The sequence below is a fragment of the Somniosus microcephalus genome, unplaced genomic scaffold (genome assembly GCF_052327205.1).
Source record: "Somniosus microcephalus isolate GS21.2 unplaced genomic scaffold, FLI_Smic_1.0 unresolved_chr4, whole genome shotgun sequence".
NCBI lineage: Eukaryota > Metazoa > Chordata > Chondrichthyes > Squaliformes > Somniosidae > Somniosus > Somniosus microcephalus.
Genome location: NW_028225182.1, coordinates 54,320,286 through 54,338,537, shown reverse-complemented (window position 1 = coordinate 54,338,537; position 18,252 = coordinate 54,320,286). Strand labels below are relative to the sequence as shown.

Sequence of the window (18,252 nt, the reverse complement as noted above, 5' to 3'; positions counted from 1 at the left end):
CTTTGTTGGAACAGTGTAGTAGGCCGAGGACAGAGAAGTCAGAGTGAGAGTGGGATGGAGCAGATATGTTAAGCAGACGTCCCTGCAGTAGTGCGCCCTGTACGGATGTGGTGTTTGTCACATTGATCCCCACTGCTAAGATGGAGTAGCTGTGAAAGGGGTGGGCGACAGGAAATGCATTTGGTTGCTCTATTGCCAACTCAGATGTTTGGAGTTAAACAGACGTTTTTTGTCTAATTAAAAGAATCTTTATTCCTTTGTAACTCGGTTAATTTGCCTTCAGGTCAAGGGGGGAGAGAATTGTCGTCTAAAACCAGAACAAAAATCAATTAATTGATCCTTAACAGTGTTTGATCACGGCATTGCCTTCAGAATCTTGTGTAAACAGTAAATCCGCTTGTGGAGAGAATGTGTTGTCGTATTGGGATTCTGGCAAGCAGGACGATTTACACAGAAGGGGCAGCTTCACATTCGGAGGAGCAGTGCATTCGTTGCCCCCGCTGATGGCATTGGTGCAGCGACTCAACGGAAGATTGGAGTTCTCGGGAAAAGAGCGGTCTGAGCTCCGCCGGTGGGAGATGACCCGGTTTCCCTGTGAATCTTGGCTGAATAAAAACGACGACATGCTCTGGCGGTCGCGTGGCTTTGTCGACCGTTTAGAAGCCGGCAATCCAGCGCTGCGGGGGGCATTCGAACGGTGCAGGAGCGTGGTGGTCCCGGCTGGCCGCAGGGGTCTTTTCAAAGAGGTCGGATTCAGATTCATCTCCTTCCGGGTGGAAAGCAGCACTGTGGGACCGCGGACGTTTTCCTTATTCTCTGGGAACGAGTCTTTGCCCCAGTCCGAGTTTAATTTCTCAGGTGAACGCACCATCTTCCTTTCCAATAACCCCCTGTCTCTATTTATAGTTCGCTGCGTCGAGCTGAGAGGACGGCACAGCGCCGCTTCGAAACTCTCCGGGCACAGGATTTTGGACTCGGCCCAAGGCCAGCCGTCCGCCTTTCCTTCCGCAACGGGAGTTCCCTTGTCCGGTGCGTGATTCACGGCCGGTGAGCCCGTCGACTTCCCGCGGGACGTAACGCGGTCCCCTTGTGAATCCTGGGTAAACTCCGGCTGGGTTAAGCGGTCAGGAGGCCCGCTTGGAGCGCCGCTGGACGTGGAAGCTTCGCCTGCAGCGGTACCGCGCGCGGGTAGCCGCTCACGCGCAACGGTATCGACGCCCGCGCCATCTTTACGAGGGCACCGTTGCCCTTGCTCCGACGGCCGGTATCCCAGCTCATTTAATGCTAGCGCGGTGTTGCCGCGCGGGGCGCCAGCTGGAGGGACCGCTCTCGACGTCGTTGGCAGCCTCTCCCGTTGGTCCACAAGTGCGCTGCGGAAATCCTCCTCTCCGATCAGCTCAGGCTGATCTGTACACGTTTCCCCTTCGGTGACATTTTTACCAGAGACTGGCGAGGCAGCGCTCACAGCCCCCGGGGTAGGTGTATGATGTGGGGGATGCGCAGGCTTACCTGTGAAGAAGAAATCAACGGTAAAGAGAAATTGGGGTTTGACGATAATTATGGCCGGATCACCATAAATTTACAAAACAGAATTACATCGAGTCTCCAGCACAGCATGAGGCCATTCGGCCCACCTGCTCCGTGCCGGTGTTTCTGCTCCACACCAGCCTCCTCCCACCCCTCTTCATCTCACCCCATCACCATATCCTTCTATTCCTTTCTCCCTCATGTGTTTATCTAGCTTCCCCTTAAATCTGTACAAAAATCGATTACAGAAGCTGGGGTTGTTCTCCTTAGAGCAGAGAAGGTTAAGGGGAGATTTAATCGAGGCGTTCAAAATGATGAAGGGTTTTGATCGAGTAAATAAGGAGAAGCTGTTTCCAGTGGCAGGAGGGTCGGTAACCAGAGGACACAGATTGAAGATAATTGGCAAAAGAACCAGAGGGGAGATGAGGAGAATGTTTTTACGCAGCGAGTTGTTGTGATCTGGAACGCGCTGCCTGAAAGGGCGGTGGAAGCAGATTCAATAGTAACTTTCAAAAGGGAATTGGATAAATACTTGAAGGGAAAAATTCACAGGGCTCTGGGGAAAGAGCAGGGGGGAGTGGGAATAATTGGAGAGCTCGTTCAAAGAGCCGGCACAGGCACGATGGGCCGAATGGCCTCTGCTGTAATGTTCTATGATAAGAGGTGATCTAATAAACACCTGTTAGATCACCCCTTAAATCCTCGATTGGATTACTTTCCCACAGAGAACATTTCCTGGCCCGAGAGGTTAAAGACAGCTCCTCCACCTCAGCACTTCTGAATGCACCTTGAATTTATGTCATTCTGCGGCTGCGTAAATGACTTGGAGCAAAGGAAAGCGACTGTACCTTTGGACTTTGGGCGGAAGAAGGAAGGGACGGTTGTCTGTTTGGCGCACCGTTGAGGAGCCCTTGTCTGTGTGAAGTTTAGAGCCACTTCAATGTTGTACTTGCTTCTGGACAGAGGATTCAGCAGCTTTAAAATGGAACGGGGCTGCAAAGAAATTTTTCAAAAACCAAGGTTAGGAAAAACCGTTCACCTACATGAACTGAAAGCACAGACAATAAGATAATGTTATACACAGAAAACATAGAAGATAGGAGCAGGAGTCGGCCATTCGGCCCCTCGAGCCTGCTCCGCCATTCAATGCAATCATGACTGATCATCCAAACTCAGTACCCTGTCCCTGCCTTCTCCCCATATCCCTTGATCCCTTTAGCCTTAAGAAATATATCCAACTCCTTCTTGAATAATAACATCTCTGGTTAGGCCTCAGCTGGAGTATTGTGGACAATTCTGGGCACCGCACTTCAGGAAAGATGTCGAGGCCTTAGAAAGGGTGCAGAGGAGGTTTACCAGGATGTTACCAGGGACGAGGGGCTTCAGTTATGAGGAGAGGTTGGAAAAGTTAGGACTGTTCTCCTTGGAACAGAGAAGGTTAAGAGATGGCCGAGCAGAGGTTTTCAAAATGATGAGAGGTGTCGAGAGAGGGAAAAACTATTCCCTCTGACGAGTGGGTCAATAACTAGAGGTTGTAAATTCAAAATCAGTGGGAAAAGATCTAGAGGGGAGATGAGGAAAAATCTTTTCACTCAGAGGGCTGAGAGGATCTGGAACGCTCGACCTGAAAAGCAGTAATTTTTAAGGGGTGTTGGACGGGTACTGGAGGATGAGCAACTGACAGGGTTACGGACAAAAAGCAGGGCTGTGGGACCAGTCCCAAAAATACTAACCTCCATTTTCCTCCTCTTTAACGCCGCTGTGTCCAACCAAATCCCACACTCCTCCACCTTCTGCTTTCCCAATTTCTTCTTGTGCTTCATTGTCGGGCGTGGGGTGGATAGTGTTGTCACCGGGCCCGCTCTGAAAGAAAAATCACAAATGAGACAATGCGCTTATTCAGTGCAATATGCCGCTTGTGCAATGCATAGAAGATAGGAGCAGGAGTCGGCCGTTCGGCCCCTCGAGCCTGCTCCGCCATTCAATGAGATCATGGCTGATCAGCCAAACCTGTTTCTATGTTAATACAGAGAAGTGTGAGGTGATGCATTTTGGCAGAAGGAACAGGGAGAGGCGATATACGCTTAATGGCACAGTTTTAAAGAGTGTGCGGGGACAGAGGGACCTGGGAGTTAATGTGCATAGGTCCCTGAAGGTGGCGGGACATATTGAGAGAGTGGTTAGCAAAGCATATGGGATCTTGGGTTTCATAAATAGAGGTTGAGTGCAAAAGTAGAGAAGTTATGCTGAACCTTTATAAAGCGCTGGTTAGGCCACAACTGGAGTATTGCGTCCATTTCTGGTCACCACACTTTAGGAAGGATGTGAAGGCCCTGGAGAGGGTGCAGAGGAGATTTACCAGAATGGTTCCGGGGATGGGGGATCTTAGCTACAAGGACAGGTTGGAGAAGCTGGATTTGTTTTCATTAGAGCAAAGGAGGTTGAGGGGTGATTTGATCGAGGTGTACAAGATTATGACGGGTTTGGATAGGCTAGACGGGGAAAGGCTGTTCCCACTAGTTGATGGTACAAGGACTAGGGGACACAGATTTAAGGTTTTGGGCAAGAGATACAGGGGGGATGTGAGGAAAAACTTTTTTACGCAGCGAGTGGTGAGGACCTGGAACTCGCTGCCGACGGAAGTGGTGGAAGCAGAGACACTCGGTGTTTTCAAGGGGAGACTGGATCGGCACTTGAGGGAAATACAGGGCTACGGGGATAGAGCGGGGGAGTGGGACTGACTGGATTGCTCTACAGAGAGCCGGCACGGACTCGATGGGCCCAATGGCCTCCTCCTGTGCCGTATGACTCTATGACAGTACCCTATAGAAACATAGAAAATAGGAGCCAAAGTAACTAAAACCTGCCAAAACCCGGGATCGAACCAGGGACTTTTCTATCTTCAGTCCAACGCTCTCCCAGCTGAGCTATTGCGACTTTTTGTCCGTAACCCTGTAAGTTGCTCATCCTCAAGTACCCGTCCAACTCCCTTCCTTTCCGGAAGACATCGATTCCTAGCAGATGCCCCTACATCGTGAGTGCCATTCAACCATAATGAAAAAAAACCTCACATTTCTACAGCGCCTTTCACAACCACCGGACGTCCCAAAGCGCTTTACAGCCCATGTTTTTTTTTTTAAGTGTAGTCACTGTTGTAATGTAGGAAACGCGGCAGTAATTTGCATTCAGCAAGCTCCCACAAACAGCCAATGTGATAATTGACCGGATAATCTGTTTTAGGGATGTTGGTTGAGGGATAAATACCGGGGAGAACTCCCCCCCCCCCGCTCTTCTTCGAAATAGTGGCCGTGGGATCTTTTACATCCACCCGAGGTGGCAGACGGGGCCTCGGTTTAACATCTCGTCCGAATGGTCCCAGGGATGAGGGACATCAGTTGATGTGGAGAAGCTGAGGTTGATCTCCTTGGAGCAGAAAAGGTTAAGGGGCGATTTAATCGAGGCGTTCAAACTGATGAATGGTTTTGATAAGAGTAAATAAGGAGAAACTGTTTCCAGTGGCAGGAGGGTCGGTAACCAGAGGACACAGATTTAAGGTGATTGGCAAAAGAACCAGAGGGGAGATGAGAATAAATGTTTTACGTAGCAAGTGGTTGTGATCTGGAACGCGCTGCCTGAAAGGGCGGTGGAGGCAAATTCAATCATGGCTTTCAAAAGGGAATTGGATAAATACCTGAGGGAAGACATTTTGCAGGGCTACGGGGAAGCGAGACTAGCTGAAGTGCTCTTGCAGAGAGCCGGCACGGGCTCGACGGGCCGAATGGCCTCCTTCTGTGCTGTAACCGTTCTATGAGGGGTTGCGAGAGAGTAAATCAGGAGAAACTGTTCCCAGTGGCGGGAGGGTCGGTAACCAGAGGACACAGATTGAAGATAATTGGCAAAAGAACCAGAGAAGGGTTACAGCACGGAAGGCCATTCGGCCCGTCAAGCCTGTGCCGGCTCTCTGCAAGAGCACCTCAGCTAGTCCCACTCTCCCGTAGCCCTGCACATTTCTTTCCTTCAGCTACTTATCCAATTCCCTTTTGAAAGCCACGATTGAATCTGCCTCCACCGCCCTCTCAGGCAGTGCATTCCAGATCCTAACCACTCGCTGCGTAAAAAAGTTTTTTCTTACGTCGTCTTTGGTTCTCCTGCAAATCACCTTAAATCTGTGTCCTCTGGTTCTCAACCTTTCTGCCAATGGGAACAGTTTCTCTCTAGTATGTCTGGACCCCTAATGATTTTGAACACCTCTATCAAATCTCCTCTCAATCTTCTCTGCTCTAAGGAGAACAACCCCAGCTTCTCCAGTCTATCCACGTCACTGAAGTCCCTCATCCCTGGAATCATTCTCGTAAATCTTTCCCGCACCCTCTCTAAGGCCGTCACATCCTTCCTAAAGTGCGGTGCCCAGAATTGGACACAATACTCCAGTTGAGGCTGAACCAGTGTTTTATAAAGGTTCATCATAATTTCCACACTTTTGTACTCTATACCTCTATTCATGAAGCCCAGGATCCCGAAAGCTTTTTTAACTGCTTTCTCAACCTGTCCTGCCACCTTCAACGATTTGTGCACATATACCCCCAGGTCTCTCTGTTCATGCACCCCCTTTAGGATTGTACCATTTAGTTTCAGGAAACTTTCGTTTAACCGGCATCCGGAATGCTCTAATAACCGGCACAATTCTCATTCCGAAGACTACAGTATACAGTCATTTATAAGTTTTGTTTTACTGTTAAGTAATTAAAGAGTTATGGATTACCCTCAACTGGCATTACTGTACTTAATCAAGCATCTTCCACCATCCATTTAACACATTCTGTAGGTGAGTACCCAATTATACTGCACATTTCTTGATTTTTTATTTTTGTTTGTTAAAAATAGCCTCGGTAGATATACCTCTCCGTTATCCGGAATTTTTTTTATCAACCGGCACCATCCCGGTCCCGTCGGTGCCGGATACCAAAGAGTTTCCTGTATATTGCCTCTCCTCGTCCTCCCTACCAAAATGTACCACTTCGCACTTTTCTGCGTTAAATTTCATCTGCCACGTGTCCGCCCATTCCACCAGCCTGTCTGTGTCCTCTTGAAGTCTATCACTCTCCTCCTCACTGTTCACTATACTTCCAAGTTTTGTGTCATCTGCAAATTTTGAAATTGTGCCCTGTACACCCACGTCCAAGTCATTAATATTAAGAAAAGCAGTGGTCCCAGTACTGATCCCTGGGGAGCCCCACTGTATACCTTCCTCCAGTCCAAAAAACAACCGTTCACCACTACTCCCTGTTTCCTGTCACTGAGCCAATTCCGTATCCATGCTGCTACTGTCCCTTTTATTCCATGGGATTCAACTTTGCTGGCGAGCCTATTATGTGGCACTTTGTCGAACGCCTTTTGGAAATCCATGTACACTATGTCAACCGCATTACCCTCATCAACCCTCTCTGTTACCTCATCAAAGAACTCAAATCAAGTTGGTTAAACACAATTTGCCTTTAACAAATCCGTGCTGGCTTTCCTTAATTAATCCACACTTGTCGAAGTGACTGTTAATTTTGTCCCTGATTATTGTTTCTTAAAGCTTGCACACTACCGAGGTTAAACTGACTGGCCTGTAGTTGCTGGGTTTATCTTTAAACTCTTTTTTGAACAATGGTGTAACATTTGCAATTCTCCAGTCCTCTGGCACCAACCCCCGTATCTAAGGAGGATTGGAAGATTATGGCCAGGACCGTGGCGATTTCCTCCCTAAATTCCCTCAGCGTCCTAGGATGCATCCCATCCGCTCCTGGTGACGTATTTACTTTAAGTACAGCCAGCCTTTCTAATACCTCCTCTTTATCAATTTTTATCCCATCCAGAGGGGGAGATGAGGAGAATTTTTTAATGCACCGAGTGGTTGTGATCTGGAACGCGCTGCCTGAAAGGGCGGTGGAAGCAAATTCAGTTGTTTAAAAAGGGAGAAAGGGACAGACTGAGTAATTACAGGTCAGTCAGCCTAACCTCGGTGGTGGGAAAATTATTGGAAAAAATTCTGAGGGACAGGAAAAATCTTCATTTAGAAAGACAGATTAATCAGGGAGAGTCAGCATGGATTTGTTAAGGGAAGGTCGTGTCTGACTAACTTGATTGAATTTTTTGAGGAGGTAACAAGGAGGGTCGATGAGGGCAGTGCGTTTGATGTAGCCTATATGGATTTTAGCAAGGCTTTTGATAAGGTCCCACATAGCAGACTGGTCACGAAAGCAAAAGTCCATGGGATCCAGAGCAAAGTGGCAAGTTGGATGCAAAATTGGCTCAGAGGCAGGAAACAAAGGGTAATGGTTGATGGGTGTTTTTGTGACTGGAAGGCTGTTTCCAGTGGGGTTCCGCAGGGCTCAGTACTGGGTCCTTTGCTTTTTGTGGTATGTATCAATGATTTGGACTTGAATGTAGGAAGTATGATTAAGAAGTTTGCAGATGATACAAAAATTGGCCGTATGGTTGATGATGAAGAAGCTGCAGGCTGAAGGAAGATATCAGTGGACTGGTCAGGTGGGCAGAGCAGTGGCAAATGGAATTCAATCTGGAGAAGTGTGAGGTAATGCATTTGGGGAGGGCTAACAAGGCAAGAGAATACACTATAAATGGTAGGACACTGAGTAGTGTAGAGGATCAGAGGGACCTTGGAGTGCATGTCCACAGATCCCTGAAGGCAGCAGGACAGGTGAATAAGGTGGTTAAGGCGGCATACGGGATACTTGCCTTTATTAGCCGAGGCAGAGAATATAAGAGCAGGGAGGTTATGCTTGAACTGTATAAAACAGTTAGGCCGCAGCTAGAATACTGTGTGCAGTTCAGGTCACCACATTACAGGAAGGATGTGATTGCACTGGAGAGGGTGCGAAGGAGATTTACCAGGATGTTGCCGGGAATGGGGAATTTTAGATATGAGGAAAGATTGGAGAGGCTGGGGTTGTTTTCTTTGGAACGGAGGAGGATGAGGGAAGACCTAATTGAGGTGTATAAAATGATGAGTGGATAGGAAGGACCTATTTCCCTTAGCAGAGAGGTCAACAACCAGGGGACATAGATTTAAAGTCATTGGGAGAAGGATTAGAGGGGAGTTGAGGAGAATTGTTTTCACCCAGAGGGTGGTGGGGTCTGGAACTCACTGCCTGAAAGGGTGGTTGAGGCAGAAACCCTCATCACATTTAAAAAGTACTTGGATCTGCGCTTGAAGTGCCGTAACCTACAGGGCCACGGACCGAGAGCTGGAAAGTGGGGATTAGGGCGGGATCGCTCTTTGTCGGCCGGCACGGACACGACGGACCGAATGGCCTCCTCCTGTGCTGTACATTTCTATGAATTGCTATTCCAGGAAGGCTCGCTTAGGTTGACATTGACCATTCATTCCCTTTTCAGACCCGCCACCTAAAACAGAGGTTTGCAAGCTTGAGTGACCCTGAGAGAGAGTTAAGGTCATCGAAGCCATGGCTCGAAAGGGCGGTCGAGACAGGAACCCTCAACGCATTTTAGAAAGTACTTGGATGTGCGCTTGAAGCGCCGTAACCAACAGGGCTACGGACCGAGAGCTGGAAAGTGGGATTAGGGCGGGATCGCTCTTTGTCGGTCAGCACGGACACGACGGACCGAATGGCCTCCTCCTGTGCCGTAAACTTCGATGATTCCAGTAGTAACTTTCAGAAAGGGGAATTGGATAAATACTTGAAGGGGGTAAATGCACAGGGCTGTGGTGGGGAAGAGCAGGGGGAGTGGGACTAGTTTGGGGAGCTGGGCTGGCCCAGCACAGGCTCCATGGGCCGAGTGGACTCTTCCTGTGCGGTTTTATTCAATGATTTCGGCTCCTCTCGCTGCTGCAAAAAATCTTCCGTTTCCAACCTGGAAAACACCTCAGGAAAGAAGAAATATTATTTCAATGGCGCGAATTTTTTTTCGGCTGGAAAAATTCTGAGGTAAAAAAAAATCAATCGCTTCAAAAAAAATTCCGCGCCGTATTGTAAATGTGGACTATGTTATTTACTGGTTGTTCTGAGGTGATGTTCGCTGTTATCCGGCCCGCTCCCGGCTCCGCTCTCACTCGCCGCTCGGCTTTCCGCCCGCTCCCGTTTCCCACCCGTTGGCGCCCCGTGCGTGCGCTCGCTCGCGTGCAGGGGGAGGGGCGGGTGCGTCGGCAGCGTGCGCGCGCTCGCGTGCAGGGGGAGGGGCGGGTGCGTCGGCAGCGTGCGCGCGCTCGCGTGCAGGGGGAGGGGCGGGTGCGTCGGCAGCGTGCGCGTGCTCGCGCGCCGGTTAAAGGCGAGGCCGCGCCCCCGTGCTTGCGTGCGCGCGGCCCAGGGAGGGTGGTGACGTCATTGGAGAGGGAGAGGGAGAGGGAGGGATGGAGGGGAGGAAAGGAGAGGAGGAGGAGGAGGAAGGGAGGTGAGGAAAGGGAGAGGAGGAGAGGAGAGAAGGAGGAGGAGAGAAGGAGGAGGGAGGAGAGGGAGGAGAGGAGAGAAGGAGGGAGGAGAGGAGAAGGAGGGAGGAGAGGGGGAGGAAAGAAGGAGGGAGGAGAGGGGGAGGAGAGAAGGAGGGAGGAGAGGGGGAGGAGAGAAGGAGGGAGGAGAGGGGGAGGAGAGAAGGGGGAGGAGAGGAGAGAGGGAGGAGAGGGGGTGAGGAGAGAGGGAGGAGGAGGGGGGAGGAGGAGGGAGGAGAGGGGGAGGAGGAGGGAGGAGAGGAGAGAGGGAGGAGAGGGGCGGAGAGAAGGAGGGAGGAGAGGTGGAGGGAGGAGAGAAGGAGGGAGGAGAGGGGCGGAGAGAAGGAGGGAGGAGAGGGGCGGAGAGAAGGAGGGAGGAGAGGGGCGGAGAGAAGGAGGGAGGAGAGGTGGAGGGAGGAGAAGGAGGGAGGAGAGGGGAGGAGAGAAGGAGGGAGGAGAGGGTGAGGGGAGGAGAGGGAGGAGAGGGAGGAGAGAAGGAGGGAGGAGAGAAGGAGGGAGGAGAGGAGAGAGGGAGGAGAGAAGGAGGGAGGAGAGGAGAGAGGGAGGAGAGAAGGAGGAGAGGAGAGCGGGAGGAGAGGTGGAGGGAGGAGAGAAGGAGGGAGGAGTGGGGAGCAGAGAAGGAGGGAGGAGAGGGTGAGGGGAGGAGAGGGAGGAGAGGGAGGAGGAGAGGGAGGAGAGGAGAGAGGGAGGAGAGGAGAGAGGGAGGAGAGAAGGAGGGAGGAGAGGAGAGAGGGAGGAGAGGAGAGAGGGAGGAGAGAAGGAGGGAGGAGAGGAGAGAGGGAGGAGAGAAGGAGGAGAGGAGAGAGTGAGGAGGGAGAGAAGGGGGGAGGAGGGAGAGGGGAGGAGGGAGAGGGGAGGAGAGAAGGAGGGAGGAGAGGGGGAGGAGAGAAGGAGGGAGAGAGGGAGGAGAGAAGGAGGGAGGAGAGGGGGGAGGGGAGGAGGAAAGAAGGAGGGAGGAGAGGAGGGGGAGGCGAGAAGGAGGGAGGGGAGGAGGAGGGAGGAGAGGAGGGGGAGGAGAGAAGGAGAGGGGGAGGAGGGAAGGAGGAGGGAGGAGAGATGGAGGAGAGGAGGAGGGAGGAGAGGAGGAGGGAGGAGAGGGAGGAGAGGAGGAGGGAGGAGAGGGGGAGGGGAGGGGAGGAAGAGGGAGGAGAGGGGGAGGGGAAGAAGAGGGGGGAGAGGGAGAAGAGGAGGGAGAGGGAGGAGAGGAGGGAGAGGGAGGAGGGGAGGAGAGGAGGGGGAGAGAGGGAGGGGAGAGGGAGGAGAGGAGGGGGAGAGAGGGAGGGGAGAGGGAGGAGAGGAGAGGAGGGGAGAGGGAGGAGAGGAGGGGGAGAGAGGGAGGGGAGAGGAGAGGAGGGGAGAGAGGGAGGGGAGATGGAGGAGCGGAGGAGAGGGAGGAGGAGAGAGGGAGAGGAAGAGGAGAGGAGGGGGGAGGAAGGGAGGAGAGGGGGAGGGAGGGGGTGAGAGGGAGGGAGGGGGAGAGAGAGAGGGGAGGGAGGGGTGGGGAGAGAGGGGAGGGAGGGGGAGGGGGAGAGAGGGAGGGGGAGGGGGAGGGAGGGGGAGAGAGAGAGAGGGAAAGGGCTTAGAGGGAGGGAAAGGGAAAGAGAGAGGAAGGGAGGGGGAGAGAGAGGGAGGGAGGGAGAGAGAGGAAGGAAGGAGGGAGGGGGCAAAAGCAGGAACTAAGTGTCACAAAACATATTTGAAAGTTCTCTATCTGAATGCACGTAGCATTCGTAACAAAATAGACGAGTTAATGGCACAAATAACTACATATGGGTATGATCTTGTGGCCATTACAGAAACATGGCTGCAGCATGACAATGCCTGGGAATTAAACATACCAGGTTATTTAACGATCAGGAAGGACAGGCAGGAAGGAAGGGGAGGTGGGGTGGCTATGTTAATAAAGGAAGGAATCACTGTAATACAGAGAAATGATAGTGGGTCAATTGATCAGGATAATGAAACAGTTTGGGTGGAGGTAAGGAACAATAAGGGGGAAAAAACATTAGTGGGCATAGTCTATAGGCCTCCGAACAGTTGCAACTCTGTTGGACGGAGTATCAATCAGGAAATAGTTGAGGCTTGTAATAAGGGAACATCTATAATTATGGGGGATTTTAACTATCATATTAATTGGACAAATCAAATTGGGCAGGGCTGCCTTGAGGATGAGTTCATTGAGTGTATTAGGGGTGGGTTTCTTGAGCAGTTTGTAACTGAACCGACCAGGGGGCAAGCAACCTTAGATCTGGTCCTGTGTAACGAGACAGGATTAATAAAAAATGTCCTAGTAAAGGATCCCCTTGGAATGAGTGACCATAACATGGTTGAATTCCATATTCAATTAGAGGGTGAGAAGGTTGGATCTCAAACAAGCGTGCTAAGCTTGAATAAAGGAGACTATGAAGGTATGAGAGCGGAATTGAGTAGAGTGGATTGGGAAAATAGATTAAAGGGTAAGACGATACATGATCAGTGGTGTACATTTAAGGAGTTATTTTACAACTTCCAAAAAAAATATATTCCACTGAGAAGAAAAGGGTGTAAAAGAAAAGACAGCCATCCGTGGCTAAGTAAAGAAATTAAGGATAGTATTCGACTAAAAACAAGGGCATATAAGGTAGCCAAATCTAGTGGGAGGATAGAGGATTGGGAAAACTTTAAAAGACAGCAAAAAATAACAAAAAGATTGATTAAGAAAGGGAAGATAAATTATGAAAGTAAATTAGCAAAAAATATAAAAACATAATAAGAGTTTTTATAGTTATATAAAAAGAAAAAGGGTGGCTAAAGTAAATGTTGGTCCCTTAGAGGATGAGACTGGGAAATTAATGGTGGGAAATAAGGAGATGGCAAAAACACTGAATGAATATTTTGTATCAGTCTTTACAGTAGAAGACACTAAGAATATCCCAACACTGGACAAACAGGGGGCTATGGGGGGGGGGGGGGAGCTAAACACGATCAAAATCACTAAGGAAGTGGTACTCGGTAAAATAATGGGACTCAAGGCGGATAAATCACCTGGACCTGATGGCTTACATCCTAGGGTCTTGAGGGAAGTGGCGGTAGGGATTGTGGATGCATTGGTAATAATTTTCCAAAACTCCCTGGATTCAGCAAAGGTCCCGGCAGACTGGAAAACTGCTAATGTAACACCCTTATTTAAAAAGGGCAGTAGACAGAAGGCTGGAAACTATAGACCGGTTAGCCTAACATCTGTGGTAGGTAAAATTTTGGAGTCCATTATTAAGGAGACAGTAACAGGACATTTGGATAATCATAATTTAATAGGACAAAGTCAGCATGGTTTTATGAAGGGGAAGTCATGTTTGACAAATTTGCTGGAGTTCTTTGAGGAAGTAACATATAGGGTGGATAAAGGGGAACCAGTGGACGTAGTGTATTTAGACTTCCAAAAGGCATTTGACAAGGTGCCACACAAAAGATTATTGCTTAAGATAAAAAAATCACGGGATTGGGGGTAATATTCTGACATGGATAGAGGATTGGCTATCTAACAGAAGGCAGAGAGTTGGGATAAATGGTTCATTCTCAGAATGGCAATCAGTAACTAGTGGTGTTCCGCAGGGGTCGGTGCTGGGTCCCCAACTCTTTACAATCTATATTAACGATTTGGAGGAGGGGACCGAGTGTAACATATCAAAGTTTGCAGATGATACTAAGATGGGAGGGAAAGTAGTGAGTGAGGAGGACATAAAAAACCTGCAAGGGGACATGGACAGGCTAAGTAAGTGGGCAGAGATTTGGCAGATGGAAGACAATACTGGAAAGTGTGAGGTTATGCACTTTGGCAGGAAAAATTGTAGAGCAAGCTATTATCTTAATGGCAAGAAACTGGAAAGTACTGAAGTACAAAGGGATCTGGGGGTCCTGGTGCACGAAACTCAAAAGGTTAGTATGCAGGTGCAGCAAGTGATTAAGAAGGCCAATGGAATGTTGGCTTTCATTGCTAGGGGGATAGAATATAAAAATAGGGAGGTATTGCTTCAGTTGTACAAGGTATTGGTGAGACCGCACCTGGAATACTGCGTACAGTTTTGGTGTCCATACTTAAGAAAGGACATACTTGCTCTCGAGTCAGTACAAAGAAGGTTCACTCGGTTAATCCCGGGGATGAGGGGATGGACATATGAGGAGAGGTTGAGTAGATTGGGACTCTACTCATTGGAGTTCAGAAGAATGAGAGGCGATCTTATTGAAACATATAAGATTGTGAAGGGTTGGATCGGGTGGATGCGGGGAGGATGTTCCCGATGATGGGTGAAACTAGAACTAGGGGGCATAGTCTTAGAATAAGGGGCTGCTCTTTCAAAACTGAGATGAGGAGGAACTACTTCGCTCAGAGGGTGGTAGGTCCATGGAATATGCTGCCCCAAAAAGCTGTAGAAGCTACATCATTACATAAATTTAAAACAGAAATAGACAGTTTCCTAGAAGTAAAGGGAATTAAGGGTTACGGGGAGCAGGCAGTAATTTGGACATGAGTCTAGGTTCGGATCGGTGATGGCCCTGTGGGTAGCGTAGGGGGCGCAGGGGCCGTGTAGACTGATCCTGCTCCTATTTCGTGTGTCTAATTCTGTTAGATTCAGGAGATGGTTCTGTGATAGTGGATTGGCGGTTAGGATCAGATCAGCCATGATCTTATTGAATGGCGGAGCAGGCTCGAGGGGCCGATTGGCCTACTCCTGCTCCTATTTCTTATGTTCTTATGTTCTTATGAGAGAGGGGGAGAGAGGAGGAGGGAGGGGGAGAGAGGAGGAGGGAGGGGGAGAGAGAGAGGGAGGGGGAGAGAGAGAGGGAGGGAGGGGGAGAGAGAGTGAGAATAATAGGGTAATAATAATGGGGGATTTCAACTTCCCCAATATTAACTGGGATAGTCAGAGTGTGAAAGGCTCAGAGGGTGTAGAATTCTTAAAGTGCATCCAGGAGAGCTTTTTGAGCCAGCATGTAGAAAGTCCTACAAGAGAGGGGGCGGTACTGGACCTAATTCTAGGGAATGTGGCCGGCCAAGTGGAAAAAGTGCTAGTAGGTAAGCACTTTGGTGATAGTGACCATAATATGGTAAGATTTAAGGTGGTCATGGAAAAGGACAGGGATGGGCCAGAAATAAAGGTTCTAAATTGGGGGAAGGCCGATTTTAATAGGATAAGGCAGGATCTGGCCAAAATGGACTGGGATCAGCTACTTGTAGGAAAATCCGCATCGGAGCAATGGGAGGCTTTCAGAAGGGAGATTGAGATCATACAATGGCAACATGTTCCCGTAAAGGTCAAGGGTGGTTCCAAAAACCACAGGGAACCTTGGATGTCAGGGGATATACGAGAATGGATTAGGAAAAAAAGGAGGGCTTTTGGTAGATACAAAAGGCTAAAGACGGAGGAAGCCCTAGAGGAGTACAAAAAGTGCAGGGGGATACTTAAAAAAGAAATTAGGAGATCAAGGAGGGGCCATGAAATAACACTGGCGAGCAAAATAAAGGAAAATCCGAAGATGTTTTATAAGTATATTAAGGGTAAGAGGATAACTAGGGAAAAAATAGGGCCCATTAGGGACAAAAGTGGCAATCTGTGTGTGGAGCCGGAAGATGTAGGAGGGGTTCTAAATGAATTTTTTGCATCTGTTTTCACTATGGAGAAGGACGATGTAGACATAGAAATAGGGCGGGGGGACTGTGATATGCTCGAACATATTAACATCGAGAGGGAGGAGGTATTGGCGGTTTTAGCTGGCCTAAAAATGGATAAATCCCCAGGCCCGGATGAAATGTATCCCAGGCTGCTGTGTGAGGCAAAGGAGGAGATTGCGGGGGCTCTAACACATATATTCAGGACCTCTCTGGCCACAGGGGATGTGCCAGAGGACTGGAGAACCGCTAATGTAGTACCATTATTCAAGAAGGGTAGTAGGGAAAAACCGGGGAACTACAGGCCAGTGAGCCTAACATCAGTGGTAGGAAAATTATTGGAAAAAATCCTGAGGGACAAAATTTGTCTCCACTTGGAGAGGCAAGGATTAATCAGGGATAGTCAACATGGCTTTGTCAAGGGAAGATCATGTCTGACTAATTTGATTGAATTTTTTGAGGGGGTGACTAGGTGTGTGGATGAGGGTAACGCAGTGGATGTGGTATACATGGATTTCAGTAAGGCCTTCGATAAAGTCCCGCACAGGAGACTGGTCAAGAAGGTAAGAGCCCATGGAATCCAGGGTGCCTTGGCACATTGGATACAAAACTGGCTTAGTGGCAGAAGGCAGAGGGTGATGGTCGAAGGTTGTTTTTGTGACTGGAAGCCTGTGGCCAGTGGGGTACCACAGGGATCGGTGCTGGGTCCCTTGCTGTTTGTGGTCTACATTAATGACTTGGATATGAGTGTAAAGGGTATGATCAGTAAGTTCGCGGATGATACAAAAATTGGTAGGGTGGTAAATAGCGAGGAGGGTAGCCTCAGTCTGCAGGACGATATAGATGGGTTGGTCAGATGGGCGGAACAGTGGCAAATGGAATTTAACCTGGAAAAGTGCGAGGTGATGCACTTTGGGGGGACTAACAAGGCAAAGGAATACACAATGAATGGAAAGACCCTAGGCAAGACGGAGGGTCAGAGGGATCTGGGTGTGCAAGTACACAGATCCCTGAAGGCGGCGGAACAGGTGGATAAGGTGGTAAAAAAGGCATATGGGATACTTGCCTTCATTAGCCGAGGCATTGAATATAAGAGCAAGGAGGTTATGATGGAGCTGTATAAAACACTGGTTAGGCCACAGCTGGAATACTGTGTGCAGTTCTGGTCGCCACACTACAGGAAGGATGTGATCGCGTTAGAGAGGGTGCAGAGGAGGTTCACCAGGATGTTACCAGGGCTGGAGCGCTTCGGCTATGAAGAGAGACTGGGCAGATTGGGTTTGTTTTCCTTGGAGCAGAGGAGGCTGAGGGGGGACATGATTGAGGTGTACAAAATTATGAGGGGCATAGATAGGATGGATACTGAGGAGCTTTTTCCCTTAGTAGAGGGGTCAATAACTAGGGGGCATAGATTCAAGGTAAAGGGCGGGAGGTGTAGAGGGGATTTGAGAAAGAACTTTTTCACCCAGAGGGTGGTTGGAGTCTGGAACTCACTGCCTGAAAGGGTTGTGGAGGCAGAAACCCTCACAACATTTAAGAAGCATTTGGATGTGCACTTGAAATGCCATAGCATACAAGGCTACGGGCCAAATGCTGGAATATGGGATTAGATTAGACAGGGCTTGATGGCTGGCGCGGACACGATGGGCCGAAGGGCCTCTATCCGTGCTGTATTACTCTATGACTCTATGACTCTATGAGAGGGAGGGAAGGGGAAAGAGAGAGGAAGGGAGGGGGAGAGGGAGGGAGGGAGAGAGAGAGGAGGAGAGAGAGGGAGGGAGGGGGAGGAGGGAGGGAGAGAGAGTGAGGGAGAGAGAGGGAGGGAGGGAGAGAGGGGGAGGGAGCGAGAGAGGGAGGGAGGGGGAGAGAGGGGGGGAGGGAGGAGAGAGTGAGGGAGAGAGAGGGGGAGGGAGGGAGAGGGGGAGGGAGAGAGAGAGGGAGGGAGGGGGAGAGAGAGAGGGAGGGAGAGAGAGAGGGTGGGAAGGGGAGAGAGAGGGAGGGAGGGGGAGAGAGAGGGAGGGAAAGGGAGAGAGAGGGAGGGGGTGAGAGAGGGAGGGGGAGAGACAGAGAGACTGGGGAGGGAGAGAGAAGGGGTCGAGAGAGGATGGGGGGGAGGTAGAGAGAAGGGGTAGAGAGAGGATGGGGGGAGAGGCAGAAAGGGTTTGGGGAGAGGGAGGGAGGGAGAGAGAGAGGACAGGAGCGAGAAGGAGGGAGGGTGGAAAAGAGAGGGGAGAGAGAGGTAGCGGAGTAGAGCAAGGAGGAAGAGAGAGAGAGCGAGGGAGGGAGGCAGCCAATATGCGCACAGCAAGATACTGTAAGCAGCAATGAGATAATGACTAAATAATCTGTTTTAGTGATGTTGGTTGACTGATTAATATTGGCCCCAGGACACCGGGGAGAACTCCCCTGCTCTTCTTCAAAATAGTGGTGTGGGATCTTTTACGTCCACCTGAGAGGGTAGATGGGGCCTCAGTGTAATGTCTCATCCAAAAGCCGGCACCTCCGACAGTGCGGCGCTCCCTCAGTACTGCCCCTCCGACAGTGCGGCGCTCCCTCAGTACTGCCCCTCCGACAGTGCGGCGCTCCCTCAGTACTGCCCCTCCGA

The 18,252-nt window shown here is 50.0% G+C and overlaps 1 protein-coding gene across 1 annotated transcript; it reads right to left on the bottom strand.

The window, feature by feature from the left end:
- Positions 1-225: 225 nt before the first annotated feature.
- On the bottom strand, positions 226-9,683 carry aunip (aurora kinase A and ninein interacting protein). Its single transcript, XM_085977587.1, has 4 exons — positions 9,551-9,683; positions 3,261-3,390; positions 2,376-2,520; positions 226-1,509 (listed from the first exon to the last, which is right to left on the bottom strand). Exons 2-4 carry the CDS (start codon positions 3,348-3,350, stop codon positions 341-343), a joined length of 1,404 nt encoding a protein of 467 aa, XP_085833713.1. The 5' UTR covers positions 3,351-3,390; positions 9,551-9,683; the 3' UTR covers positions 226-340.
- Between the last annotated feature and the right edge of the window lie 8,569 nt (positions 9,684-18,252).

What these genes read in the sequence shown, in the direction of transcription:
- aunip (XM_085977587.1), bottom strand. Translation starts at nt 3,350, where the DNA reads ATGAAGCACAAGAAGAAATTGGGAAAGCAGAAGGTGGAGGAGTGTGGG. An exon ending in TAAAGAGGAGGAAAATGGAG is followed by an intron (nt 2,521 to 3,260) that starts GTTAGTATTTTT and finishes ATTTCTTTGCAG; the next exon opens with CCCCGTTCCATTTTAAAGCT. An exon ending in CTTCCGCCCAAAGTCCAAAG is followed by an intron (nt 1,510 to 2,375) that starts GTACAGTCGCTT and finishes TCTTCTTCACAG; the next exon opens with GTAAGCCTGCGCATCCCCCA.